General features: G+C 49.2%; 6 protein-coding genes across 8 annotated transcripts; 1 reads left to right on the forward strand and 5 right to left on the reverse strand.

Annotated features, from left to right (window-relative positions):
• Nucleotides 1-1,311: 1,311 nt before the first annotated feature.
• Nucleotides 1,312-8,686, reverse strand: LOC131209639 (uncharacterized). The gene is made up of 15 exons (XM_058202748.1): nucleotides 8,619-8,686; nucleotides 6,669-6,904; nucleotides 6,394-6,561; nucleotides 5,466-5,887; nucleotides 5,280-5,390; nucleotides 5,057-5,206; nucleotides 4,579-4,970; nucleotides 4,400-4,505; nucleotides 3,937-4,332; nucleotides 3,668-3,872; nucleotides 3,391-3,598; nucleotides 2,784-3,326; nucleotides 2,396-2,716; nucleotides 1,979-2,316; nucleotides 1,312-1,903 (listed from the first exon to the last, which is right to left on the reverse strand). Exons 1-15 carry the CDS (start codon nucleotides 8,684-8,686, stop codon nucleotides 1,560-1,562), a joined length of 4,008 nt encoding a protein of 1,335 aa, XP_058058731.1. The 3' UTR covers nucleotides 1,312-1,559.
• Nucleotides 8,687-14,127: 5,441 nt separating this feature from the next.
• Nucleotides 14,128-18,602, reverse strand: LOC131209248 (MTOR-associated protein MEAK7). 3 transcript variants are annotated; one of them, XM_058202268.1, is made up of 8 exons: nucleotides 18,432-18,602; nucleotides 17,133-17,310; nucleotides 16,796-17,023; nucleotides 16,445-16,632; nucleotides 16,028-16,332; nucleotides 15,692-15,918; nucleotides 15,432-15,614; nucleotides 14,128-15,346 (listed from the first exon to the last, which is right to left on the reverse strand). In XM_058202268.1, the coding sequence occupies exons 2-8, from the start codon at nucleotides 17,259-17,261 to the stop codon at nucleotides 15,227-15,229; spliced, it is 1,380 nt and encodes a 459-aa protein (XP_058058251.1). In that variant the 5' UTR covers nucleotides 17,262-17,310; nucleotides 18,432-18,602; the 3' UTR covers nucleotides 14,128-15,226. The 3 variants fall into 3 exon arrangements, with proteins under 3 accessions (XP_058058251.1, XP_058058252.1, XP_058058253.1); XM_058202269.1 differs by having other exon boundaries at nucleotides 17,869-18,602; XM_058202270.1 differs by lacking the exon at nucleotides 18,432-18,602 and adding an exon at nucleotides 17,902-17,986.
• Nucleotides 18,603-19,113: 511 nt separating this feature from the next.
• Nucleotides 19,114-20,848, forward strand: LOC131208680 (probable cytochrome P450 6a20). The gene is made up of 2 exons (XM_058201496.1): nucleotides 19,114-20,324; nucleotides 20,379-20,848. The coding sequence occupies exons 1-2, from the start codon at nucleotides 19,241-19,243 to the stop codon at nucleotides 20,780-20,782; spliced, it is 1,488 nt and encodes a 495-aa protein (XP_058057479.1). The 5' UTR covers nucleotides 19,114-19,240; the 3' UTR covers nucleotides 20,783-20,848.
• A 285-nt stretch (nucleotides 20,849-21,133) lies between these two features.
• On the reverse strand, nucleotides 21,134-23,031 carry LOC131208624 (cytochrome P450 6A1-like). The gene is made up of 2 exons (XM_058201424.1): nucleotides 21,881-23,031; nucleotides 21,134-21,820 (listed from the first exon to the last, which is right to left on the reverse strand). The coding sequence occupies exons 1-2, from the start codon at nucleotides 22,980-22,982 to the stop codon at nucleotides 21,399-21,401; spliced, it is 1,524 nt and encodes a 507-aa protein (XP_058057407.1). The 5' UTR covers nucleotides 22,983-23,031; the 3' UTR covers nucleotides 21,134-21,398.
• Nucleotides 23,032-23,407: 376 nt separating this feature from the next.
• LOC131209599 (probable cytochrome P450 6a23) lies at nucleotides 23,408-25,657 on the reverse strand. Its single transcript, XM_058202700.1, has 2 exons — nucleotides 24,541-25,657; nucleotides 23,408-24,473 (listed from the first exon to the last, which is right to left on the reverse strand). Exons 1-2 carry the CDS (start codon nucleotides 25,655-25,657, stop codon nucleotides 24,055-24,057), a joined length of 1,536 nt encoding a protein of 511 aa, XP_058058683.1. The 3' UTR covers nucleotides 23,408-24,054.
• A 373-nt stretch (nucleotides 25,658-26,030) lies between these two features.
• Nucleotides 26,031-27,707, reverse strand: LOC131210786 (cytochrome P450 6a8-like). The gene is made up of 2 exons (XM_058204078.1): nucleotides 26,591-27,707; nucleotides 26,031-26,515 (listed from the first exon to the last, which is right to left on the reverse strand). The coding sequence occupies exons 1-2, from the start codon at nucleotides 27,690-27,692 to the stop codon at nucleotides 26,100-26,102; spliced, it is 1,518 nt and encodes a 505-aa protein (XP_058060061.1). The 5' UTR covers nucleotides 27,693-27,707; the 3' UTR covers nucleotides 26,031-26,099.
• Nucleotides 27,708-27,776: the final 69 nt, after the last annotated feature.

Consider the following 27,776-nt stretch of genomic DNA (forward strand, 5'->3'; position numbering starts at 1 on the left):
ACATCAACTGTTCTAGGTATCTTATCAAGGACCAGCCTCAATATCTCATTCCAGATGAGATGTTCATTCTAGCGAATCTTAGCGTTTACTGGGAAGATACGACGGTGCAAGGAGCGGGAAGTTAGTCATGGGTAGTTAGTAGGGCCTTTTCCACTGACTACTAAAGCCGGAGGGTAGTAAGTTTTTGGTTTGCTTTGGTCTGTACTTCATCCACTTCATTTAGCTACATTAGTTTCACTCTGACGACACCGACAACTAGTGACTGTTGGGTTGAATGTGAGCGATTAGTGCGCATCGTTCCATTTGTTGCTTGTCAATTACAGATACATGATAGCTAGTTATGTTCATATTTACTTATTATTTTTGCTTTTGTTCAGATGACTATTGCTCCCAATCGGTTTTGCTATGTTGTGCGAAATGTTGGACAATATTTGCTTCCTTTGTTGCAGAATTTATGTAAATTACGTTTATGCGTCTCTAGTGCATGTTCAAAATTAATTTTACAATCTGTAGCCCAACTGTATGTACGGGTATAAGTTAGACCAGGGCTCTCGGTCATGGCAAAACTTGTGCGGAATAGTACACGTCAAACTTCAAACGTTTTATAAATTTTAAAAAAACATGAGAAACAAAAAAGCACCAACTGTTACAGATGGCAGCAACATTGTGGGCAGGGAACAAACTAAATGGCGATTAAAATGAGCAGCTCGTCTACTTCCGAAGCGTCATTCGACCAAGCCTTCCAGCCATCTCCACGATTTTTCTGTCAATCTTTTCAATGATTCCAATCGTTTGCATGATAGTATATCTTTTTTACTATTTGTGGGACATTTTGATACACTTGTTGCTCTCGATGGCGGGGGGTTATTCGTTAACTATTTCTCTTCAATACTACTATCTCATCGTTTTATTAATTGTAATTTTACACACATACACAAAGGGTCCTTTGAAAGGGCTTTACTGGATTCGGTTTGAAGAAGAGTGCGTTTGAATGTATTTGCTATTTGGTGTGCTGTTTTTGGTTTGTCAATTCTTGTGATTAATGTTGGGAACGAGCTAAGCGAACGTAACACGGACAACTACAACTTCACTATAAGCTCCTGCTACATCATTTGCCACTGCTTGCCGCATTAACCATTTCGGAAGCGTTTTTGTGTAGTTTACAGCAAACTGTTTCTCGATTTCAACATGCCGCACACCCGTCATGTCAAGGTAAGGTCAAGGTCAAGGTCTTCTCTGTTGTATGAGTCCTGTTTCTCTAGCACGACTAATTTCCACCTTTTTTGTTTCACTGGTCACCTCTAACCATTTGCACCGTTCCCCAGCGGCTAACATATTAATTTGATGGACAAATTTACAGGATCATCTCACCCCGGCGAAACTTTGTGGCGGGATCGAATATATCGTATGATTTAATTTTCTACTACATTTTGCTAACGATGAGATTCACCCCTTCACAGCAATATCAACACCATTCCCCTGGTGTTGAGCTCAGAGACAGAGAGAGACAGAAAGAGAGAGAGCGCCATTACAAGTTCCTTCGCTTCGGGAGCCCGCAATTACTGCTTTAAATCGAATTGCTTACCATCGTACTCGGGATTGGCGTAGGTGGTGGACGACTGCAGCGTACCAGTTTCACCAGCAGAGCGTAGCTTCAGGGTGATGAGATTGTGATGATTTTCCAGCGCCAGCGCCAGGTAAGAGCCAGCACTAAGAATTTCGCACGTAGTGATGCGTTCTTCGGGCGTGTACACTGCCAACAGGTTTCCACTATCCAACTGCCACAGGCGTATGGAAAGGTCTCGTCCTTCCTTGTCGCTCGACAGCAATATCTTGCCCGTCGGATCCAACTTCAGCAGCGTTACTGGTGCACTGTGGCCAATCAGAGTGCTCCGACAGTTTCCTGCAAACATAAGTGAACAAAAACACGGTCAACGAACGAACGAACAACGGCCTTAAAGCGACATCATCTGCCTACCGGTAACCAAATCCCAAATGAGTATCCTGGCATCTTCCAGGCCCGCAATGACACAGGTGTTGGTTTGCGAGATGGCCAATGACACCGTGTTACAGGACGGTTTCCATTTCTTGAATAGCGTGCCACTTTGCAGATCGTACACCACAATAAAGTTCGGACTTGGCTCGGCCAGCTCCTTGGCCACCACGCACACGTACGATCCTTCGTGCGTGATCGCCGACAGTGACGTGATGAAGTCGTGATGCGGAATACGCAAATCATACAGCAATTTCTTCTGCGACAGATGCCAAACGAGCAGCGGGAAAGGTTTTTGCGTTTCATCACCGCACACCAGAATCCTGTTGGGGAGCGAAATCCATGAAAATAAAGCGAAACGTTCAGGGGACGCTCATGTTTTCCGTGGTTCATTCCACTTACCGTCCATCGCCGGAAACCAGTAGAGAGTTGAGGAAGCGATCTTCGCCCGCCTTGAACGTGGTAACGCAATCGCCCGACTCAATGTTCATTAAATTCACGTACATCCGGTTGCGCGACAAGCACACCAGATGCGATGGGTCGTGCAGGCCGAAGTACGGCATCTTCTGGTTCATGACCCCCTTTAACGTCACCCGAAACTGGCCCAGGTTCAAATCGATGATGCGAATCTCCCGCCGACACAGGACGGCCACACCGTGTTCTCCGACGGGGCAAATGGCCGACGGTTGCGGAACACCCGTTAGTGTGCGTACCTTACGGCACCTGTAAACACAATTCGGAGTTAAATCACAATCACTCCAACATCCCCTGTAGCTGTAGGTACACTTACTTCGGCACGTCCCAGACACAAATCTCCTCCCGTTCCGTGCTGAGCGAAATAACGAAGTAGCCATCAATGTTTAGGTTCATGATTAGATCGTACCCAACCGGAGGCACGCTCTCCGTCGATACCTCGCCGGTTGGGCATTCTTGATCCAGCTCAACCTTCTCCAGATACGGCACCGTACTGTTGGCAATGACGTCGAGCCACTTGTTCAACACTTCCGAACCGATACGCTGCACTTCATTCGCTAGAAACGGTCTCATCAACGAGTACAGCTGGTGTCCGTCATAGTTCAGCGCTTTGAAGTGGGTCTCGAAGAACGCCCGTAGTACGGCCACGTGGCTGCCATCGGTCGCAGCGGCGTGTCCCGCCAGGCAAATGTCGTTTAAAATGTGAACACATCCGGTAGCGATCAGTTTGTCCTGCAGCCAGGCTAAGTCAGTCAGGTACGGAGATTGGTGAAACAAGGGCTCGCTAGTTGTCGTCGCTACCGCGTCATCGAGCTTGTACTTGTGGTAGGGCAGTTCTACGAATTTCCTTAGATTAAAACTGGATGCCAAAGGAAGCATCATTAGCATACGTTTTTCCTCACTTCTGGATGCCCTCAGTTTACCTTCTGTCCTTGCCCTTCTTATCTACGAATACGTTTGGCTGGGTTTCATAGTAATCGTGCAGGATCCGGTGTGCCCGTTGAATGTCTGACGCGTACCGCTTCTCCGCAACCTCGCGCAGAGTCCGGTCGACGACGATGATATTTTTATTGTGCAGAAACAATGGTCCCATCTTCCAGCAAAAGTGTGTCCATAGTTTCGTTGTTGAACCTGCGAAACGTAATGCGTGTGTCCGATCAGTTATATCCGCCAATTCAACTCAAGCCCAACTAAGCCTACCATTGACTAGGTTAGAGCTCCTGAGGAGCGTTATGATTTCCGTCTCCAGCAAGCCCTCCCGGGAGGCGAGCAGCAACGGGATGATCAGCCGGATGATGGCGGCCGTAAACTTTTCCTCCAAAATCTCAAACACCTGCTCGCTGATGTGCGAGACCGACGTGTCAGACAGATTGGTCTTACCCAGCCAACCGAGCCACCACAGGATCTGGAAGAAAAGTGCACAAAGTTGAAACGACTCAGCACCAAGCGGATGCGCAGCTGGCTCTCACCTTGGCTTGGATAGAAATCTTCTCATCCGATTTCTTCCAGCAATCCGGCAACTGCAGTGCACCGTTGGCCGCGTAGATATCGCCCCCTCCGAAGCACAGCACATCCTCCCACTGTTCCTGCGTGAACGGGGTCAAGTAAACGAAACAGCTGTCGTCTCCGATGCGTTGCCGTAGCCGTTGCAGTACTCGATTTTCCCGTGACTGCAGTTCCGCCAGATCGTGACTGCCGGTCGAGCTTACCGTCAGTACGACCTTTACACAATCCAACAACTGCACCGGAAGCCACTCCAGATCGGCCACATCGCGCAGCGCATCGACCGAATCGATAAGAATGGTGATCGGATGTTTGCAGCACTCCAACAGCGACCGGAGTGCCGCAGAATATGAAGCAACGGTCTGGAAACGGTAATACAGATAAGGACTTCAAGCTACTCCGTGCCCAGAGGTGCCCGATCAAACGTACATGCTGGCAGCGTGTCGGTGTTCCTTTAATTAATACTGATATTTGTTCCGTTATCGAACCGAGTAGGGAGGCCACATCGGAGCTGTGCATGGTCAAGTTGGCGTACCTAGAAGCGTACAAAAGCGGTTGGATTAATATCTTAGACATCGCCCCACATCGATAGGTCCTCGCTAGTCTACCTCATCACCAGGTGCGACTCGGGCAGCCAGCAGTGCAGGTTTTGCGATATCTTCGCCATGAACACACTCTTGCCTGCGCCCGTCTTACCGTACACGACCAACGGTTTGCCGGAGAGCGCCGACGTGAGGTACTCCTTCACTCGGTCAGTCGTGGTGAAGTTGGCGCAGTTTTCGTTTAGCACCCGCGAATGGCGGTTCACTTCCTCTAGCTCGCTCAGTAACCGACGGTCGACACCGAAAGTACAGTGCGGTATCGAGTACTTGCTGACGTGCTCATCGATAATTAGATCGATCTCTAGCGATAGGCAGGTGTCGAGCAACGCGGCAAACTGATCCTGCTGCTGACTAATGTTGGCCGGTATACGGATTATGTGCTTCTCCGAGAGTTGATTCTAGGTCCGGAGAAAAACAAACGGGGTCAAGCTTCGCTAGCAAATACGGTACGCTCTCGACGGGCGCTTTCGTCCAACGGTTTTACCTTCAAATCGTTCTGAATGTTAACCAATCGTCGAGAGGCCTCTGCTTCGACGGACGAAAGGCCTTCCGACTTTGGTGCGGGCACGGCACTCTGAATCCAAATGCAACGCTTGGAAAGCTCCTGGCTGATGAGAACGGTGTTGTTGATTTCCTGTTCGAATAAAAAAAAACGGTCGGTTTCACGTGCGAAAGGAACTGGCACCCCTCTGGCAACACAACCATACCTGTTCAACGACCGTAGTGAGATACGAATCGCATAGCTCCTTCGAGAAGATGTCGATCAGTGTTTGCAGAAGCATGGACAGTTCCTGCTGCGATTCCTCCGAACTCATTGCCTACAGCGAACGGTGGAAAAAGAAACAAGGTTAGACGCGGACAGAGTCATCGGTTGTGTGTCCTCCTCAACGTACCGGTTGTGCCTTTGCGTTCAAACGGTAGCAAGCGGGCTGCGATTTGTCGTCCAGCACGTACCACTTCTCGAGCAGCGCCCGTTCGCGGGGATCCCGTTCGGCCGTCTGCCGTGCGGCCACAAAGTCCTGGCTTTCGATCGTCAGCGGTAGCAACGGGTCACCGAGCGAGCCAGCCAGAAACAGGATCGGTATCAGGTAGGAGTCACACGACTGGCGTGCTATTTCCGCCAAACAGTTGGCCGCCAAATCGTGCCCTCCCTGGGCTTCGAGCGGCCCGTTAAACCACCTGTTCACATCGAAGCTGTTGCCCTTCGGTTGCTGAACATGCAGATCCGCCACGTGCAGCTCGAAGCCACGGCTCTGGCATTTCTGATTCAACGCCTTAAACACCTCCCGCAGCAACGCTTTCTCCGTTTGGAACCCTGCGAAAGGAGAGACCAGACCAGCAGACCGTTAGCGATGATTTACTCGTCAACAATTTGTGCTCAATTTCAATCTGTAGCTCGCCTCCCCCCAGGCTTCGGCTTCCGTTCGATAAGCACACAAATCCCATTACGCCACAATCACGGAACCGGAAAGGGTCAACTGGATCAGGATCGGCGGAAATCTTGAGCTGGCTGTACGTCCGCCTCGATGCCCCAGCGAAGTGTCCGGTGAAGCGTAGCGGCAGAGCACCCACGGGAGGAGGCACCACATAGACCACAGGCATAAAAATAAACTAAAGCAGGATGGATCAGGATGGAGTAATTGACGTACGGGAATCAAATCCTGCGGGCAGGATCGCGGGAGCTCCTCGCGAGTCCCAGTTCCCGCATGGAGAGAACGAAAATAGGTCAGGATACGGAAGCACACGGCGCATTAATCTCATGTGTTGCGGTTCCCCCCCGCCCCCGGTCCGCAGTGGTTCGATTTTCCCATCGAAGCTTACCATCATCCGCGGCCAGTATGTAAAACACGATCTTTTTGTATTTATCCGTCCGTCGGTTGGTGGTCGGTTTGCCGTACAGTGGGGCCAGGTTCTGTGGCAAGTTCTGATGCACTACTAACGGTATATCACACGGTGGCGACACGGCCATTGGGCTGTTGGTGGTTGAATCTGTGTTAACGGGACACAAGCAGGCAAGAGGGAAACCGGTGAGTCACCTTTAAACCGAACCGTCCTGAGGTGAGGTACGCAACGAATTTATTGCAAAGCAGTCTTACCGGACAGTGTCATCGATTGGACGTTCTGGAGTGCCTTCGGTTGCGCCCGGGGTCCGTCCCCGCCGGAGGTGGCTCCAGCCGTGGTGGACGATGCACACCCATTGGTTACGTTGGAGCTGTTCGATACGTGGCCAGTTCCGGAGGCGTCGGAAATTACTTCCGGAGCCGCCAGTGGAGCCTGATTCACATCGTTGGTTTTGTTTTTGTTCTTATCGGCCAACTGATACGATGGTGATCTGGAAATTGGGGGGGAAACCATTGTTACGAAGGCCCAATTTATCATAGTTCCTGGCAAATATGTCTATATTCTCGTCTACTTAACCAGCATCAACGGGTGAACGAATTTACCGTAGATTACGGTTATTAAGCCCCTACATCTATTAAGACCCCCCCTCATCTTTAGATCAGAAATTTAAGAAAAACCTAAATTAGTTTATTTTTATTTTTTAACGACTTTTTTATAACTCATTCATCACAGAAATTATGAAATTTTCCTGTCTCAAACAAATCTTCTGTTTCCAAACATTGATTAACCAGTTTTCTGGCTAATTCTTCCATGTCATCATCATCTGTGTCTGAGGAATCACTTTGGGCAAAAATAGCATCATCCTCAGAGACATCTAAGGCATTACTAATACCTGATTTTTTTAAATTGATTTGATCATAACATCTTTCTTGATGGCATCCCATGAAGTTTTCACCCACTGGCAGACTTGTGCGATTGTTGGCCTCTTCAACAGGCCTGATGGAGTTAAGTTTGTATCAGATTCACTCATCCATTTGGTCCACTCCTCCTCCATATTTGCCTTAAAAGGTTTATTGATCCTGATATCAAGACGTTGCAATTGACTTGTGAGACCACCTGGAATGACTGCTAACTGGGTTCTCAGTTCTTTAGCCTTTTGCTTCACTTTTTCCGTCAAATGCCCTCTAAACTGATCAAACCCAAAAGAGAATTCTTCGTCAACAGACCGCCAGGCCGCCTAGACTATATCTTATCAAACCACAAGTCCATGCCTTGCCAGTCCATCCATTCTTTTGAATGAACATGAATCAATACTCCTCGTATTCGGACGGATCGAGTGCTAGAGTCAGGTTGCTCATGATGCTGCTACATGCATTAACCGGGTAATCCAGCAAGCTGAGTCGCTGACTACACCTATTAAGACCCCCCCGGATTTTAGACTGATTTTTTTTGCAAAAAAGGTGGGTCTTAATACCCGTAATCTACGGTAAATGAAGTCCGTTCTTTAAATGAACCAGGCGTGAAAAAAGCAAACCCAGTCAATAGTTACCGATTGACACGAAGCATCATCATACCAAAAACTACCATGCGCCTCCATGAGGGTTTACTTTTCCATAACCCTTCCTAACTTTACTTTTCCTAAACCCATTTGAAACGATAGTCATTGACTCCGACACATTTTGCTTCATATAACTTTCTCGACGCCACATGTTGCGCAAAATAATTTATCGGAATGTTTCATTCACTTTCACCGTATCAGCACGTAAATCTTCTCGTGCACGGTTATTACCGAACATGTAATTAGACTTCCTCTTTGAATCTCATTTCTAATGGACCGTGCATGGATCAATACAGGACTCAATGACCCAATTACTTCGAGTATCAAGTACACAGCCCCTAGAGGCACTTTGTGGCAGTATATTAATGTTTAGATTCAATGTATTTTATTTAATACGTCTCTCAAGTAGGTTCTCCTTAAGTAAAAAAAATAGTTCTACGGCTTGCGTTTACTATCGCCATTAAAGGAAAGGCATTGAATCCGCTTCAACCTGTTGGGCCAAGCATCGAGAAGCCAAGGTGCGTGCAAACGTCGACAGCCTAACCGCTAAACCAACGGTCACGGTTTTGGTTCCATAAGCCATCCGCCGCAAAAGTAACGTTCGTGTCCATCGCCTTTCGGACTAGAGAGCGAACCATGTACTTACTCTTCAGACTTTTCCGATGCATTATCCTTATCTTTCTTGGTCTGACCGGAGCTACAGTAGTTGCCCATTTTGAAGGTGGAAACAGCACACAGCCGAGAGGGACGAGCGCAAAGTCGATCAAACACGTCCGTGCACCGGCACGAGGATGGTGGTGCGTGTCCCGTTGGTGGCCTGCGATTTGATTGTTTTCACTCTTACGCTGCACTCGACGAGGCTAGTGCATTAAACTCTGGCCCCACGCTGTCAGCCAACATGTCGCACGCGCGCTCCGCACCATCCGTCGTCCTTTCGCTTCAGCGCCGCTGCCAAAGCAACATCCGACACCTGTGGTGTTTTATTTTGACTTTTATAACCACCATTGCACCACCATTACGAACGTTGTTGTCGGCTCGCCGGAAGCACGTTTCAGCACCGCCTCGCCCGCTCCACTTCCTGTGAACCCGCGTGTCACTGGACAGCAGGAAGGTTCACGGTGTTCTTGGCTTTTCTGGCACGACCCGGGTCGTATCTTGTTGGCTCCAAGGATGTCACTGATGCTCCACCGGCCACTGCACTGCACTATCTTTTATCACTTTCACCAACCATTCATCCACCTTTGCCACCGTTCAATCTTCACGCTGAAGTGCTTCGTCCACAAACTGGTACACTATTTGATTAAAGCGGTCAACACGTTGTATCATTATCGTTGCTTACACCTAAACCGGGTCCGAGGAAGCATTACGAAGAGAGTGGTTTAATCGATAAGCGGGTGGCACGAGGATTTTACTCCCATAGTTTCCTGGAGTTTGCCAATCATCGTCTCACACGGACCGTCTCATCGAGTTTAAAGGTAATCGTTCCCGTTTTAAAAATTCCTAAAAATCTTGCCCGGCCACATTCCGGTCACTTGGAAGGACGCCCCACACCCGCTCTCGTTCGTGCAAGATAAACACAATAGCTTTAAGATAAACACACTTTAACGGCACCGAAAGGGTCAATCCGTCTCTCGGGCTCACATCAAAAGAAGCTGGTCACACGTCCTGTTCCTGCTGCGCAGTGACCACGCGAACGAACCCATCCTCGCGGTACGAGTAGGAAACACTACGCAAGCAAGTGTTCCGGCAATTCCAGTCGCCACTCGACGCCGCAAATAGAGCCGTATCCTACAACGCGAGCACCATATGGCACAGACCGGCCACCGGCGATGACGGCTGTAGATAAAGAAAGCTCTTCGACGACTCACCACCAACATTCCGTCGAACACAATCGCACTCACACCCGCAACGCGGCACGGCGTTGTACTATATGCACGAGGGGGGGTCGGATTCAATTATGGCACAACCAGTGGATCGCGGCCAAATGTTAGAGCCGTCCGTCGATAAGCGCGTGGCACACTCTGGGCGGTGAGAAAATGTTTACCTTCCGGTTGACACAGCTGTTCTGGCCCCTCGGGCAAGTGGACGGATCGGTGCAGCTCGTCGGCAGAGCATACTAACCAAATGGTGGCCACGCTGACCGACACTGAATCGAGTCCGTCCGCGGCCGCAACTTCGGCAGCAACTAAACTGTCCGCCAACCGAAAGATCGACCGGAGGCTGTTTGTGTGCTGTTTAGCGACTGAGTGTATCCCAAAATATAACCTACACCTACAGAGAGAGAGAGAGAGAGAGAGAGAGACGACGGTGCAACTGTGAGCGTGCGGACGGCGTGAACACGCGACCGAGTGATCGCAGATTGGGTGATCGCGGACAATCGCGACGAGCGCCTTCGCGTCGATCTGCGTCACGAAAACGACATCGGTGACGCGGCAAGTCGATAATTGTCCCCCTGCGATGGCGACGACGATGCCGAAGACGCGAGTTGCGATGCGCGGAGTCCGGTCGTCGCCCACACAATCGCGCGACACGCCAACAGCCGCTTGACACATCCGCTAATCAGCAAACAAAACGGTGGTTCGCGGCCGTGGTGGTGGCAGCGGCGGTGGCGATACCACAAGTCACAATTACAATTGATCCCAATCCCATCAGCGTGAGGCGTCCGCTGCCAAACAATACGTACGTCATTGGTGCGCGCCTTTTTTTGCTGCCCATTTTCTTCGCGCTCTCCTCGTGCGTTGCAGAACGCCTTATCGCACACGATGACTGGGCTGTTGGCAATTTGGGTGCCCTCGTCCTGGATAAGTTCACCTCTATCTCTCTCTGCAAAAGTTCCTCACCCGGTTGATCTTTTAGATCGAACAAAACAATTTGCCGAAATTTCCGTTAAACACTTGCTCTGTGTGGTAGAAGAAAGTAGTATATACTACAAACGCACCCGTTTGAGTCGCCTATCACGCCGATTGCAAATTTATAAGCAATCTCTTTCGACAGGAGCTAGCTTTTGGTGCTGTCGATCTCCGTCGAATGTTGACCACTCGTAGCCGACGATCGTAGTGGACGATCTTTTCCCTGGGGGCCCCTATTCTTACACTTTCGCACACGACACATTCTGGGTTATCTATTAATAGCGCCTCTCAGAAGCTGGAATTGATTTGGTCCCGTTTCTTCGCATTGGCGAAGCACTTGTTCCATGCGACCGATCGTCGCCGATTTGGTCACCTTCGCGATCGGGGTGCTCTGGCACAAAAATGAGGTTAATGGGAAGCTGCTTAGCAATCCTTTATGCTATGGAAGAGCCACGATCTTGAATGGCTACTAATAGATTCTCTCACTTGCCTACAATTGGCCGATTTAAACCTCGAACCAATGCCTATTTGTCGATAGAAAGTAGTCGATTGAAGTGCTGAGAAAGCCTGCACACAGTTTTTAGTACTGGTCCAATACCAGCAACGGAGGGGCATTTTGTCAAGGACTTTATAAACCCTGCATCACGCTACTTCCTCCTGGATTGGAGACTCCTTTGGTTCTCTGTTGTGTTGCGAACCTGAAGATGTCTCGCAACGTGCCCCTAAACATCCTGCGAACGCAGCTGAAAACATCTTCGGCGGACATCAGCAGAACATGCAAACGATATCTATTTCTATGTAAGGTGGATAAAAAAGGAACCGCCACCGCCGTCGACGTTTGCGCGAGCGAACATAGAAGCAAACGCTTAGATAAAGTGAGACATCGAAAGAGAGTTTGCGTTGCGATGTGGGAGATTCCTAATGATGATGGTCGAACCAACACGGTGGCCTTTCGGCCAAACTCTCTTCCCGTCGAGGTCAGAGCAAGATCACTCGACCCTGAAGCTGGTCCTCGCTGGATAAGTTACGATTTTGGCACCAGAACAGCTTCACCAGCCTATCATTTTCGATGCAAATGAGTGACCAATTTTACGTAGATTACACTTAATAAAAAAGAGCTTACTAAGATGTAAGAGTAACGTATTATTTCGATTGATGAAAGTAATTTGATGCCCTTGACCGTTTGCAGAGGATTTTCACTGTTTTCACACAACACTTAATTGGCTGAGAAATTGAAAAAGGTTTTCATCATTTCTTCCACTAACTGGTATCATCGCAGTTGATGAACCCACAACACCTGCACTACGGCCTCTCGTTAGTGGCCTTCGGTCAGGGCACTACTAAACTAGTCTTCCTAGCAGGCGATGATGTGCTTGCAGGCGAATCACCCATACACACGCAACATCGGCGAGAAAGTGGTTGGTGATTGAAGTGAGAAAACTCAGTTGAATGAGAATGAGCAAACTCGCGCAACTCGCTTCGCCGTGCTCACGGAGGCAAAAACTCACAGCAAAGGAACATCGCCAACAAACAACCTTGTGCACAGTCTATCGGGTTCGGCGTACGCTTGTATGCATGACGTCCGAATTTCGTTTTCATCATCGAGAAAGGTGGTGATAGTACAGGCTTCACAGGGGATTCACTTTTTCTCACCAATCACTCGTCACGTTCACACCACGAGCGGTTGTGGGGATACTACATTTCAATGACATCTGCTGATAGGACGGACCTTCTCTAACCACAATAATACATGCACAGCTTCGGGGAGCGATTAATTCACATTATGGACTATTGTCGTACACAGGCATAGCTCACTGAGAACCTGAACACAGTGTCCTTCGAAGCCAGGATGCCCACAATCAACCAGCGCTGTTACAGATAAGAGACTGCACGCGTCCACGAGACTCTCTCAACGAAGCACGTTATCCGCGGACCATAATGGCGATGGATTTCAATTCAAAGGAGTAAACCACCTCAGAGAAGGCCAGTCTAAGAACGAACGCAGAAACTCCCAGGACAAACCCATCCGAGCTCCGTGTTTGAAAGAGATCACAATCACAGCGTCCGTTTTGACGAGACGTTCACTGGCTTGTTGCGAATCCCGTGCCTGGCGGAAGAGTGTGCGTGCTTACTTGGTACTGGGCAATCACTTCCTTCCGTCTAGAAATCGAGTCGGTATCCAGCTATTTTCTCAGCACAAATACTACACGACTTCACATTTCCAGACGCATGCGCAGAACCCAAGACGGTCTGACACTGCACAGACAACTGTAATTTTCAGGACACTCTAACGAACTGTTCCTTTCCCCATTTAGCGATTCAATCGAAATGCAATGGTGTTCGTTGTTACTCAACTCAGTAGGTGTTCAATGATATTCTATTGTAGTGTGTTGGAATAAAGTGCTGTAGAGGAGAATTTTTGTTTCTCTGTCCAAGCATCAATTGGGAGTTTCGACACGAACTATAATAAATCAAGCAACATTCTCAAATTGTACGGTGAATACGCGATGCATATTCGTAGATTAATGTAGGAAATAACATTTTCAAATGTGATGAAGCAACCATTTATTCGAAACGATGAAATATTTCTCACGCTATGATGAAATAATTCGTCGCTTGTTTCATTTTTTCGCCGTGTTCTCGCCGTTTTTTCGCCCTTCTTTTTGGATTTCCAAGGAAAACAAAGTAAACTATGCTCGAAAATCAACGCCGAACGGAAGAAATCAGTCATCAACATCCCCAAAATCAGTATGCCGCGAAACGTTCTATTGCATTTGAAGAAAAAGGATTTGCTATTGAGGAACAGATTTTGTGACGGTAAAACGATCTAAACAATAGACTACCACCTATTGGTTAATAACTTGCTAAATTTTATTGCTTTTCAGAAGTATTCGCCCGGATGTTTTGGGATCCATTTCGAACAAAGTCCGACGCGCAGGCAACTAACCTCAAAACTCAACTATCAAAACTAAAATCAGGCCGTCGCCGAAAAAATTCGTATCGTTCGAAAAAACTGCAACGATGCTAATATTACGCGAAGGTATTACGTTGGCCAAAGTTTCTCATCCATCTATCATCGCTGGGGCACAAAGCTAAACGTTTATCCAGAGCAACTTGCCGTCTGAATTACATCAACATCAGCGAATCAGTGAGCACCACAACTTGTTGGATTCCAACTTGCGATGCCTGTTCCGTGTGGCAGGTTTTCTTTCCCATCATCATCACCATAGCAAAGCGTCCTGTTCAACCAAGCTAACAAAGTAAAAGGAAAAAGACTGCGGACAAGGGATATTGTGACATACCATTTTATTCTTACATATTCTTTCAAGTCCGTGCTTCTATTCAACAATAGTATTGGGTATTGAGGAACACAGTTACAAATACACCAAAGCCAACAACATGCATTCACTAGAAAGAAGTATTTTTCCCATTGTGGGATACTTTTGTACACGTTGAATAAAAGCTCATTATCAAAAAACACGATCCCTATGGGGTCTGCTACGTTTAAATAATCTTAATCGAAACCAAGCATGTGTGATTAATCCGGTATGGCACTGCAGTTGGACAAAACAAATTCAATTCCTAACTAAGCACCAAAATAAATACACTAACGATACCTAGCCATTCTGTGCTTCTGTCTAGTTTGTTCACATCGCAAAGAATAACAACGACACAACACTGACGAATGTACATCAATCAAGCGCAATATTGTACATGATGCTATTCCTGAACCTGTTTTAGTGCGTTGTGATGTCCTTAAATTTATCTCTCGGCAAATAGTTAGTCCCACACCTATTCCAATCCGAACTGCGCGAACCTATCACTGGCAAAGTTTTGCGCCAGAGTACATGATTCTACAATTGCTTAACATTCCTTCGTATTGCCACCTTTCTTCAGCCATTCTTCGGTATCTTCGATACCAACTTCTTCTCCTGTTGATTTTTGTCGCCATTTTGAGACAAATGTTTAACGATAATACGACACGTTCATCCTAATTTGGTGCTGAAACTATTCATTATACTCAGTATCTTCACGCCAGATGAAGAGTCTAGTGATAGTGCTGGTGATGGAGAATGTTGGTGCACTTGGTGTTTTAGTTTGTTACAACAAAATGCTCCCGAGGGAGAATTAAATAAATAAAACCCGTTGGAGAAAAAATGTCAGACTTGTTGTTCTTGCAGTCTCCGTGCCAGCGTATGTCTAAATACGCATGTAAAAGATTCGCGCATCCAATTCCATCAGAATACACACCCTGAACGGCAAGGTTCCTTCAGCCGTCAATGCATTTCTTTGCACTCGATTACAGAAAATTGAAATTGAACGTATCGGTAACATCCACCAAGTTGATTTCCATCGAGCGAGCCAACACGAAACACTTCTTCTTTCTGGCGTGCTTTCGCAATCCTTAGTCTTTCGGTTCCTCGCGATATCCATCGGAGAACTGCTCACGGCCACTCATCTTCAAGATGGCCTTGCTATCCGCATTCCCATCCAGTATGGAGCGTGCTGTGGATTTGTCTTCCTCCTTGAGCAAAGACAAATGTATATTTTATTAGGTTCCGTTCGCTGTTTGCCACCAGCCAGCATCCGGCTTCGATCGCCACACTTACCCCTTCATCCTCCTTTACTGGTTTGTCGCCAACACCCCACACTTCGACGTTTCGCACGTTAAACTTTTTGGTGGCACTTAGCTGAAAGTAGCCTTTGTATGTCGTGCACGACTCTGAACACTCCCCGATGCCATACTCGCTGTCCAACCAAACACCCCAATAGTTGTACTGGCCTCCCATTCCCTGAAAAACAAAAAACCAAATGGCATGTCGAAGGCGTGTTTTCATTTCGGCGATAAGTAGAATCTATCTTCTCTTACCATTCCATTTGGCATCGTTTGCTGATGGAGATTTAAATACTGGTAGTGATCGTTGTAGCCCGTGCTAGGAAAGCACCGCATCTTTGGCCGCAACGTAAACAGAAACGAATTTTCGTTACCCACGTAGTTTGCACTAAGAGCCCAAGAGTCCGTTGCGTAACCGCCAAAAATGTAACCGTTAACATCTTCCACAATGATTACCGTTGACCCCTGATCCATGATGCGGCCTAGAATGGGAATAAATGATACTTTCTGTTATTGTTCCAAACAAGATAAACATTGTTTGATAATCAGACCCCAATTTAACCTTCCCCAGATGGATCGATTTGTACTTACCCAGTAGAGTAGAAAAACTTTCACCGTGTATTTGCGACGAAAACAGGAAGCGCCACTTGTTTCGCTGTGATCCGGGAAGGTTGGTGTTGATGAACAGCATCTGCGATAGATCGGTAAACGCCGGATAGTCCGGCACGTACTGGAGTCCTTCGCAGTATGGTAACATCGATTGCAGTGCTTCCTGTGGGATGATACTTTTCCGTGCATTGCCCTCCGCTTCTGAGGCATTCTTTACGTTTCGATAATGGTACAGGTGCGCGAACACGTGCTCTAACATTTTAAGAAAGGTGGGATTTTTATGCAGCCTAAAAAGCGACACGCTCTGTTATTTATCCGATTCGTTGCTTGTATACGAAAAATGGGCAATGCTCAAAATACTTCACATTCATCATCTCCTAAGGCAAATTTGCAACTCACCATCGTTCGGCATCGGCGCGGGTCACTTTCTGCGTTCCCTGTTGAACGACATCGTACGCCAAGCTCTCGGCTAATTTCTGTATGCAATCCTTCACAATCCGGAAGCCACGAGATTCCCACGACTTGTACTGTGGACCACCTTCCAATCGTATCGCACGCATATAGCTGCTCACCACCGCCTCCACGTACTACGCAGGAAACATGTGTCGATATGGCCGGTAAACAAGCAACAAGTAAAACGAAACAAAAGTAGCGCACCATGTAACCAGATGGATAGCGATTTGTTCAGCGAAGATACCGATAAAAAAATCGATGCACCGTTGCAGCTTTTTGGCACCGTTCTGAACCTACCTCTTTGATAAGCGGATAGGCAATTTCCGTTGACTCCGATTCCGGCTGTTGCCCAAGACTGCACAGCAGCACATTTATGCGTTCGTCTATCGTACCGCGGACGCAGAATACGTACAGTTCGGCGAACCGTTGAAACTCGACCACTGGCGACCGGGAACCGAGCGGTCCGAAGAGAAAATTTGTGATGTACTGAGCCAACCTGGGGTCCATCTGGGAGCCCCAGAATTTCTGCAAAATGGGAGCACCGCCAAAACGGAAACAATGAGCAATCAAACTAATGCGTTCCGCGGCTGGCTGAAGGAAGGCAAAGTACCAGCCAACCAGTTATGTTACACACCATGAGGTCATCCTCTTTTATGCGTTCCGAGTTTTTGCTCACTAGTTTAAATGAGCTGGCGACAACTGGAACTTCGCTCTTGGCCAGCAAGGAACACTTCTCCGCAAGCTTTGTGCTCGAATTTCCCATTGCGCGTTAGACGATAGGCTCGGAAGCAAACGGTTTGTCTCTAACGAAGCTGAAATTAAAAATATAGTGCTTAACGGTCCTTGGCAAAAACCCACAACTCTCTGTCCATGTTTCATACGTTATCGTATGAGGACTGTGCCGCGAGAAAGCGCCCGCCAATAAAAAGTGCCGCTGGATCTCGGACCATAACCGAATAGCGCCCAGTCGAGTGTGCATGGGTCAGCTATGGATACTAAAATTGCAAATTCACCATTTTTATTATTAGTCACATCCCAATACTTCCACCATGCGCGCCTCCCGACCATGGATTGTTTATTGCTGCCTACGCGTTATTATCAGCTTTTTGAAAGCACATGATGAAAAGCGTATGCAGCAAGAGCGGTCCGTTATCAATCATACCAACATTATCGTACGTCGGCGATACTGAAATCTGATCGCCCACAATAAAGTGTGTTAATCGACACTGAAGCTGATTCAACAACTTGTTCGGTTATTGCTTGTGAGCAGCCATCATTTTCTTGTGCAAACTTATACTCATTTCATTCAGTTGTACTACCAGATATTTGAACTTTCTGACCAAAAAAGTCGTTTCAAAACCAAAACTAACCGGCCTGTACACTACAAAATTAACGATCATTACCCGGAATGCGTTGTCGCGAAACACTATTAAGCGAGTAATTTATCACTTTGATCGGCTGACGATCTCTGTGATCACATGGACCTAACTAACTTAGTAGCGCGCATCGATCAAAGTGGCACCGCAGAAGGTCGCCCGTGTTTACGTGTCTCTTTAGCGAATCTAGTAGACGCACACTTTGCGTTCGGTGAAATGTCATCTAGTTTCTTGCACCACTACTGCTGAATCCCCCAACACTCCAAATACTACTGCTTCCACCAGTAAGTTAATGGCTTAAAAAAAGGATTTTAGTTTGTACGTCGCTCACGTCACGAGTGAAATGATTGCGATAATAATTAACCGCTCTGATAGCGAATCATTCCATGCTCTGTCTGTTGCTTCCGCAACACTCGGCACTGTTTGGCCACTAGCTAATTCACATCACCGGTGCAACGCTTCGCCGATTCACGGGCCACGGTGGCGGTAGCCAAAATTATTAACTAATCCCGCGAGAAGCAGCAACCGCAGTGCAACTAATGTAAACAAACAGGTACCGCGACGCCAGATGCTTTTAATCACGTTTCTACCACTGCTCTGTTTCACATGACTAGATAATTTCACTGCAAGTCCGCACGACAGCTTCTGCGAAAGGGTCGTGTTGAATCACGAAATGGCACTTTATTGCATCTTTCGATTATCGTGCAAAAATCACAAAGGGTTTGCAATTTCCCTGATCGTCTTGAGCCGCGTATCGAAATGCAAGTGGCCAAGCACAGTGCAAAATCTGAAGTGACTTAATTGTGCGAACTATTTTTGGTGGAGAAAAACTCGGTCTGTCAAAAAATTCGGAATGACAGCTGAAGCAATAGCCTTTTTCAATTAGTCCTTGTTAATTTGAACTACATTCATTCGAGCGTTTGTTGTGGTTCACTCAACGTCATTTGTTTGACAATCGAATTGAACACGAATTCAACAGTTTGTGCCTGCGACGAGACCGAAATTAATAGTTCAATACTTCGCGATGCTTTTCAAGTAAAAGGTACAGTATTTTCTACAAACAACACTGTAATGTTTTGCTAAAGATTTGTTTCTCCTTGCCAGCATATCTGAAACTTTCTGTATTCCAACGTTCATTCAGGCGTTCATTCAACGGAGCCAACGAAAGTTCACGAATCCGATGTAAACAAAACAAAGCGATTTAAAAAAAAGCGCCGGGTAATTGCTGCAATCAGAGGCCTCCCTAAATCGGTGTCCCGTTCTCTATCCAACAATCGATCGAGATAAGCAAAATGTGGAATTTGTGATACTATTCAATGTGCCATCGCCCAGCTCGTTTCAGTACGCTCCGGTGAGATTCTTCAAGATGTGGCTGTTCCTGCTTGCGTTGACCGTCAGCCTCGGTTTCCTGTGGATTTACGAGCACTTCCTTCAGCGGTATCGTTTCTGGGCGAAGTTGGAGGTGCCCTATCCGGTGCCATCGTTTCCGGTGGGGAATGTCGGGGACACGCTGAAGCCCACCATCCACTTCGCGTACATCATTCTTCGGTTGTACCGTGAACTGAAGCACCACGGCGATTACGTTGGTATCTACTTTTTCCGCGATCCGGTGCTGCTAGTGCTGTCCCCGGAGTTTGCTCGCACCGTGCTGGTGAAGGATTTTAACTGCTTCGTGGACCGGGGAGTGTACAGCAACGAGCGCGATGACCCGCTGTCCGCCAATCTGTTCTTCATGGAGGGTACCCGATGGCGACAGCTGCGTGCGAAACTTACGCCGACGTTTACCTCCGGGAAGCTGAAAGCGATGTTCCACACGATTGTCGACGTTGGAACGCGGCTTGATCAGTATCTGGCCGATCGGTGCACCGGCACGGTCCGATTGGATATGAAAGAACTGCTGGCTCGCTTCATGACGGACGTTATCGGGTCGTGCGCTTTCGGGATCGAGTGCAACAGCCTGGAAAACCCAAACTCCCAGTTTCGGGTAATGGGCAAACGGATGATAAATCTACCGAAGCTGAAGGCACTGAAAGTGTTCTTTGCCATGATGTTCCGCAGGCCTGCCAGAGCACTTGGTGTGCGGTTCAACGATAAAGATGTGTCGGATTTTTTCTTCACCGTCGTACGGGATACGATTCGCTATCGGGAGGTAAACGGCATTCGACGAAACGATTTCATGCAGCTGCTGATCGATATGATGAAAAAGGAGTCGAACGAGGCTGATGAGGGACTCACGTTTGAGGAGATAGCGGCCCAGGCGTTTGTGTTTTTCTTTGCCGGGTTCGAAACGTCCGCCACGACGATGGCCTGCGCCCTGCACTTGTTGGCCAAACATCCGGAGACACAAGCGAAGGGTCGTCAGTGCGTTCGTGATGTGCTCTCCAAGCACAACGGCCAACTCTCATATGACGCCATAATGCAGATGGAGTACGTCGAATGGATTATCAACGGTAGGCCCGCCACGGGAACACTAAACGGGTGAATCATTGTCTTTCTTTTTTTAGAAACGCTCCGTCTCTATCCCCCGGTTGCAACGTTGCATCGCATCACGACCCAGCCGTACCGTCTACCGAATGGGAAGCTGCTACCGCAGGGCGTTGGAGTGATCGTCCCGAATCTGGCCTTCCAGCATGATCCAGATCATTTCCCGGAACCGTTCGCTTTCCGCCCTGAACGATTCGAATCGAAACCAAGCTTCAGCTATCTTCCGTTCGGGGAAGGACCGCGGATTTGTATCGGAATGCGTTTCGGACTGCTGCAAACGCGACTCGGATTGGCGATGCTGTTGCAGCACTATCGCTTTGGTGTTCCGACCGGAGAAGCGAATCAGCGATTGAAAATTGATCCGATCAATTTGATTCACGGACCGGCCGGTGAAGTGTGGTTAGAAGTTGAACGCATTTCTTAATCGTAGCAGGTATCCTCAAAGGACAATTGCTTCAGTAACCAAGTTACATTTTACAGCAGCATAATAAGGTGACAGAAACGTAACAAAGCATTGTCACAACGATAAAATATAAATGTATTTTAACCATGATAAGTTAACGTTTTATCTGTGCATTAAGCTTTAACTAAACATCGATTGTTTTCACTACGTGCGTACCACTTTATCATTCACCGAGAACCAACCGTTATAATCCATTAGGGTCCCATTATCAGTGCGATAGGATAAACATGCCCTGATACGGATAGCGTCTAAGCTAATTGCAATAAGGTACGCCTTTTAAATGATTTAAATGAATTTTTATACTGATAAACATGTGAATAACAAGTTTATTGCTGTGATAATAGTACTAATTCTATAAATGTTGCTACTCTTCTTAGATTCTTCTTATCCGGCAATTACAACCACCGAGCGGCCTGCTGGCAGACACTCGTTACCGACTGCTCTATCAACGGGGACAATGGCACACGCTATAAGCTGCCAAATATGCCTTCCCGCCACAACCTCATCAATAAACTATCACAAAATATGTTGAATAGATTTGTTTTAAATGTGCTACTTCCCATCAGTACGAACCGTTTCACGCCTTCAGCTTTTCCACCTTCAACCACAGTCCACCTTCCGGTGTAAGGATTGCGTGGCGCGCTGAAATAACCAACGGGATATTGGTCTTCGAGCAGCGAGAGAAGCTAAAATTCATCAGCAATACCGACAACCCGATGCGAGCTTCCAGCATACCGAATCGCTGCGCAATGCAAATCCTTGGCCCCTCGCCGAACGGCAGGAACGTGTACGGAGGGCGGCTCTCGATACGTTCCGGTGCGAACCGCTCCGGATCATAGCATTCCGGGTCAGGATAGTATTCCGGATCGTGATGGATGGCATAAACCGGAATCATTACGTTCATCCCTTTTGGGAAGGTGATATCGGTCCCCGGCACGCGGTACTCGCGCGTAACTTGCCGGAGCAGGTTTGCTCCCGGTGGATACTTTCGAAGCGATTCTGAAAAGGAACAATGGCCATTGGTAAATGGCTTCCAGGATCTCTAAGAATGCCTCTTACCGTTGATACACTGATCGATGTAGGGCATATCCATCAGCGCTTCGTACGTAAGCTGGCCATCGTACTTGTGCAGTGTTTCCCGGACGCAGGCTCGGGCCTTCTCCTGTGCCGCTTGGTTCAGTGACAGCTCGTACAGGCAATAGGACATCGTTGTTGAGGACGTTTCAAACCCCCCGAGGAAGAACACGAACGCTTGAGCCACCACTTCGTTCAGACTCAGCTTGCCCACCTCCTCGCCGGAATCGTCCAGTTGCCCACTGTTCTTCAGCTGCATCAGCAGGTTCATAAAATCGTTGCGCTGAACGTTGTTCTTCTCCCGGTACTCGATCGTCTCCCGAACGACCTTGAAAAAGAACGCAGAAACATCCTCACTCGTGCCCTTGATATGGATCCGACGCGAAAAATCCTTGAACGAGGCCATGAAGAAAAACTTCAGAATGCGACCGCGTGGCACCTCGAACACCTTGCGGCCCATGCGCAGAAACTCGGCCTTCGGATCGTTCAAACTGTTGCAGTCGATCCCGAACGCGCACGTCCCGATCACGTCCGTCGTAAACCGGGCGAGCAGTTCCTTCATCTCCACCACGCCGTCACCCCCACCGTCGCCGGAGCCATCGATACACCGCTCCAGGCACTCCCGGAAGCGCTCACCCACGGCCACGATCGTCGGACACATCAGCTTGATCTTGCCGGATGAGAACGTGGGCACCAGCTTCTTGCGCAGATTGGTCCACTTCGAGCCCTCGATGTTGAACAGGTGGCCCGAGATCGGATCGTCCTTTTCGTTGTAGTACATGCCCCGATCGTGAAAGTGCGTAAAGTCCCGCACCAGCACACTCTTCACAAAGTCCAGATCGAGCGCCAGAGCCACCGGGTTGGTGAAGAAGAAGATCCCAGCGAACGGCCGACCGGACGGTTTCAGCTCCGTGTAGAACTTGGTCATCAGCTGCGACGAGTGCATTCGCCTCCCGATGGCCTGTATGTTGCCGAAGGGGAACCGTGGCCGCACGAACGGGACACTCCGATCGGACCAGAACGAGTACTTCCGGCGCACGTACCACACCGAGACCGTGATAACGGCCAGCAGCAGATAGACGAACATCGTCGCAACCCGTACGTTATGAAACGGCCAATTACGGTCCGTGATTATCTCAGCAACACGCAGCACGGCCAACGATCGCGAAGGAACTGATGCGCAATGATTCGCGTTTGTTTAGCGCTTCGCCGTCGTCAGCTGACGATGGTGTGTGTTATGTTTACGGCCGGAAAGTGGAACATGATGCCAACGACACGACGTCGCTTCGTCACCCGCCCCGCGGAACCGGTATTAACGCGACCAACACTACCAACTAATAACTCTTTACCGGTGGCGTCGTGTTGGCAATGTGTAGACCGCATGCGCTCGGTCAAGGACGAATAATGGGTGCGAATTAGGTGTCGCAATGGACAATTTTTTTTTCTTATCGTTTCCAAAAATGAATCTCTTATTTATTAATTTTAAAAATGATTCCTAGAGGTTAAAGCCGGTCCACACGCTGCGATCTGCAATGCAATATCGCCTGAAGTGACATCTCCGGAGACGTCATAAATGTCACTGCCACGGGTGGAAATCTGAAGACTCGACATGCAATTTGTGAACAAATTTCAAAACAGGGTCAGTTTGTCGGTTGACTTGTTGATGTTTTGTTTTGGCCTCTTATTTATATTTTGGACGCTTCGTCAACGTTCGCGAAAGTGTGTAACTGAATTTATAAAAATTTACGAAAGTCTGCCATGTCTTTGGCAACTAAAAAATAAAAAATATAGTGATCGGAATAAAAAGGCGCAGGCATACGATGCCATTTAAAAGCAATTTCCTCGACACTGTAACCTCTTCGCACGTTCTTTTTTCGCTTTTTAACCGAAAAGCACAATGGTAAGGCAAACCAACACAGTGTTGCTTCCATGGCTGATTCCAACATGTCCAACCGACAAACTGACCCTGTTTTGAAATTTGTTCACAAATTGCATGTCGAGTCTTCAGATTTCCACTCGCGGCAGTGACATTTATGACGTCTCCGGAGATGTCACTTCATGCGATATTGCATTGCAGATCGCAGCGTGTAGACCGGCCTTTAGGTTTCTCTGCCGTGTTTTTGAATTACTTTAAATTTCCGTTTTTTAATTTCTCTTTCTTACTCGTATCGCTCCAATCGTAACCGCACCCCGTTCACCGGAGTCAGCACGAATGCCGTCGTGGAGTACGTCAGCGGCACTTCCGTATCCTCGCAGGGCAGCACACGGAAGTGTTTCAGTAGCAGAGCCAACCCAATCCGTGCCTGCATCAACCCGAACCGCAGCCCGACACATATTCGAGGACCCTCGCCAAACGGTAGGTAAGCGCACGGATTCCTCCGAGCCATCAGCTCGGGTGTGAACCGATCCGGGTCGTAACGGTGTGGATCGGGATAGATGGCCGGATCGTTCTGGATCGCGTATGCCGGGATCATGATCTTCATTCCCACGGGCAGCACGACGGTGGTACCGGGAATTTTGTACTGCTTCGCGACCGTGCGCTCGAGAACGGCCACCGGTGGATACTTGCGGAGAGTCTCTGGGGCAAGAAAGAGACGCGCCAAGTTAGGACCCAGGTGGACTAGACCGGTTAGACCCCCCCTTACCATAAATGCATTGGTCCAAGTAGAGCATATTCTTGAACGAATCGTACGTCAGTTGGCCGTCGTGCCGTTCGAGCTCGCTGAGAACACAGTCCCGGGCCCGTTGTTGGGTGCCGCCGTCCAGAGCCAGCTCGTACAGCGTGTAGGTCATCGCACTGGCCGACGTCTCGAAGCCGGCGGTGAAAAAGATGAACGCCTGGGCCGCTATTTCCTCGAACGTCAGGCGGCCCACTATCTCGTTGGCGCCCTCTAGCATACCGGTGTTCTTCAGGCTTATCAGCAGGTCGAGGAAGTCATTCCGTCGCTCGTCGGTCCGCTCGCGGTGCTCGATCGTGCTGCGGATGGTGCCGCTGAAGAATGCGGCCACGTCATCATGGATCAATTTGAGGCCGAGCGCGTTCGCTAGGCCACGGAACGTTTTCATCAGGAACACGGCCAGTGGATGGTTCCGTGGTGTGTCGAAGTGTTTCCGACCGATACGGCGGAACTCGTTGTCGGGATCGCCGAAACTGTTGCAGTTGAGCCCGAACGCGTACGACCCAATCACGTCCGTCGTGAAGCGAGCCATCAGATCGCGGACTTCGACCACGCTCCCGGTACTATCGCCACACAGCGTCTGGAGGAATTCACAGAACCGCAAAGCGGTGTCGAGCACTAGCGGGAACGCACTCTTCATGCGGCCACTCGTGAACGTCGGCGTGATCTTGGACCGTAAATCACGCCACCTCGAACCCTCGAGTGAGAACAGGTGCGCTGATAGGGGATCGTGCCGCTCGTTGAAGTACACACCGCGATCGGGGAAGTAGTGAAAGTCTTCGATCAGGATCCGCTTCACCAGGCGCAGCTCAGTCACCAGCAGCACCGGGTTGAGGAAGATGTACAGCCCTACGAAGCCATGACCAATGTCCTTGTACCGCTCGTAGAACCGCTGGCTCAGGTGAGCCGGATGAACGCTTTTACCCAACTCCTTAAAGTTCCCGAAGGGCAACTCCGGCTCGACGAAGGGCACATTGTGTCGTTTCCAAAAGGAATACCTCCGCGTAACGTACAAGTACACGGCCAGACAGAGCGTCACCACGAGCAGCGCCAGATAGGCGACAAGTCTAACTACGAGCTCCATCGGCGATCGACTGACAGCAGAATGGGAAGGTCTCCGTGGCCAGAAACGGCGATCGCCAGCGCGCGAGGATGTGATACGACTTCCAGATTTGATTGAGACGCTAGGTGGTGGCATTTGAAAACGTGTACGACTTGCACTCAGCGAGAGTGTTCGTTTCGTCCAATGCCGGATAATGGATGGTCCACGGCGCGTATTAAATTACACTGTGAATGCTTCGTGTGCTGCTCCGGCGTTGCGAATAAAACAAGCAATTGTTACTGCACGGGGAAAAATGTTGTCATCTGACTGGTGGATCCTCAAGGCCAGGTGGACATTTAGGTAAAATCTGTGATAATAATGAGAGGAACTAGTATGTTTTACATTCAACACTAATTAGAATTTTTTTATTTATTCCGATAATCGAGTTGGCCCCCGAGCGAGGCGTCCTTGGACTTGAAACGTTTCACAGTAACTCGACGCGCAGGTGTACCCCGTTCGCCGGTCCCAGAATAAAGTTGGTCCGAGAGTATTGCACCGGTATCTGCGTTTGGGGGCACACACTGAACCGGAACGTATCCAGCAGGCTCGCCAGCCCCGCCTTCGCTTGGAGCGACCCAAAGCGCATGCCGATGCAGATCCGAGGACCCTCACCGAACGGCAAGTAGCAGTGCGGATCACGCTTGGCTACCTCCTCCGGTGAGAACCGCTCCGGCCGGTACTCGTCCGGTTCGGGGAAGTGATCCGGATCGTGGTGCATCGCGTAGATGGGTATCATGACCTTTTGACCACGGCGCAGAACCAACCCGCTGTTTGGCACCCGATAGTCTTTATCAGCGTTCCGCTCCAGGATCGCCACCGGGGGATGTTTGCGAAGCGTCTCTGCAATGGAAACGAGACAAACAGTATAGGCAATCGGTTCAGATAACAACCACAGCCCGTGCCCCGCGCCCTTACCATCGATGCACTGCTCCAGATACGGCATGTTGGACAAGGCTTCGTACGTAAGCTGGCCATCGTACTTGTGCAGTGTTTCCCGGACGCAGGCTCGGGCCTTCTCCTGTGCCGCTTGGTTCAGTGCCAGCTCGTACAGTGTGTAGGTCATTGCCGTCGAGGATGTGTCATAGCCGGCGGTGAAGAAAATGAACGCTTGGGCCGCTATTTCCTCGAACGTGATGTGGCCAATCTGCTCGCCACCATCCTCCAGCCGGCCAGTGTTTTTCAGCTTCAACAGCAAATCCATGAAGTCGTTCCGGACAATTTTCTCCCGCTCCCGGAGTTCGACCGTGTCCCGGACGACGCCCAGGAAGAATCGGGACACATCGTCGTGCAGTTGTTTCATGCCGAGCCGATTTGCGTACCCTCGGAACGCCTTCATCAGGTACACGACGAGGGGCGAGTGGGGTAGCTTGTCGAACGCGATCTTCCCGTACCGGCGGAACTCGTTGTCCGGATCGCGGAAACTGTTGCACTCGATCCCGAACGCACACGCCCCGATCACGTCGATCGTGTATCGCGATAGGAGATCGTGCACTTCGACCACGTTCGACTCACCGTCGACCACCGCTGCCCGGACGTGGTCCCGGAAGCGCCGGCAAACCTCGATCACCAGCGGGAGCGTCGTCCGGATCCGGCCGGAAGTGAAGGTGGGCGAGAGCTTCGTGCGCAGCGTGCGCCACTTCTGGCCCTCGATGGCGAACATGTGTGCCGACAGCGGATCATCGCGCTCGTTGAAGTACACGCCCCGGTTCGGGAAGTACTGGAAGTCCTTCACCAGCAGCGTCTTGATGAGCTCGGTGTCGAAAATGTAGAGCAGAGGGGTCGTCAGCATAAACACTCCGCCGTAGGGCACCCCAAGCCGCTTGAAGTGTTCGTAGTGTCGCTGCGTGATCGGTGCAATGTGTTCGACCTTGCCGAGTGTCTTGAAATTGCCGTACGGAAACTGCGGTTCGATATACGCCACGTAACGGTCGGCCCAGAAGCGGTACCGGCGCTCCCTGACCCAAACGTAGCACAAGGCGAGAAGGGCGAGAAAAACTGTTCCAATCACTGCCAGCATCTTGTGACCAGTGTGGTGCTTCAACCGAAAGCGAAACGAGACTGACCGGGCAGCTGAGGCAGTTGTGCGACGAATGGCGCGATT

Source organism: Anopheles bellator, chromosome 2, assembly GCF_943735745.2.
Source record: "Anopheles bellator chromosome 2, idAnoBellAS_SP24_06.2, whole genome shotgun sequence".
In the NCBI taxonomy this organism is placed as follows: Eukaryota; Metazoa; Arthropoda; class Insecta; order Diptera; family Culicidae; genus Anopheles; species Anopheles bellator.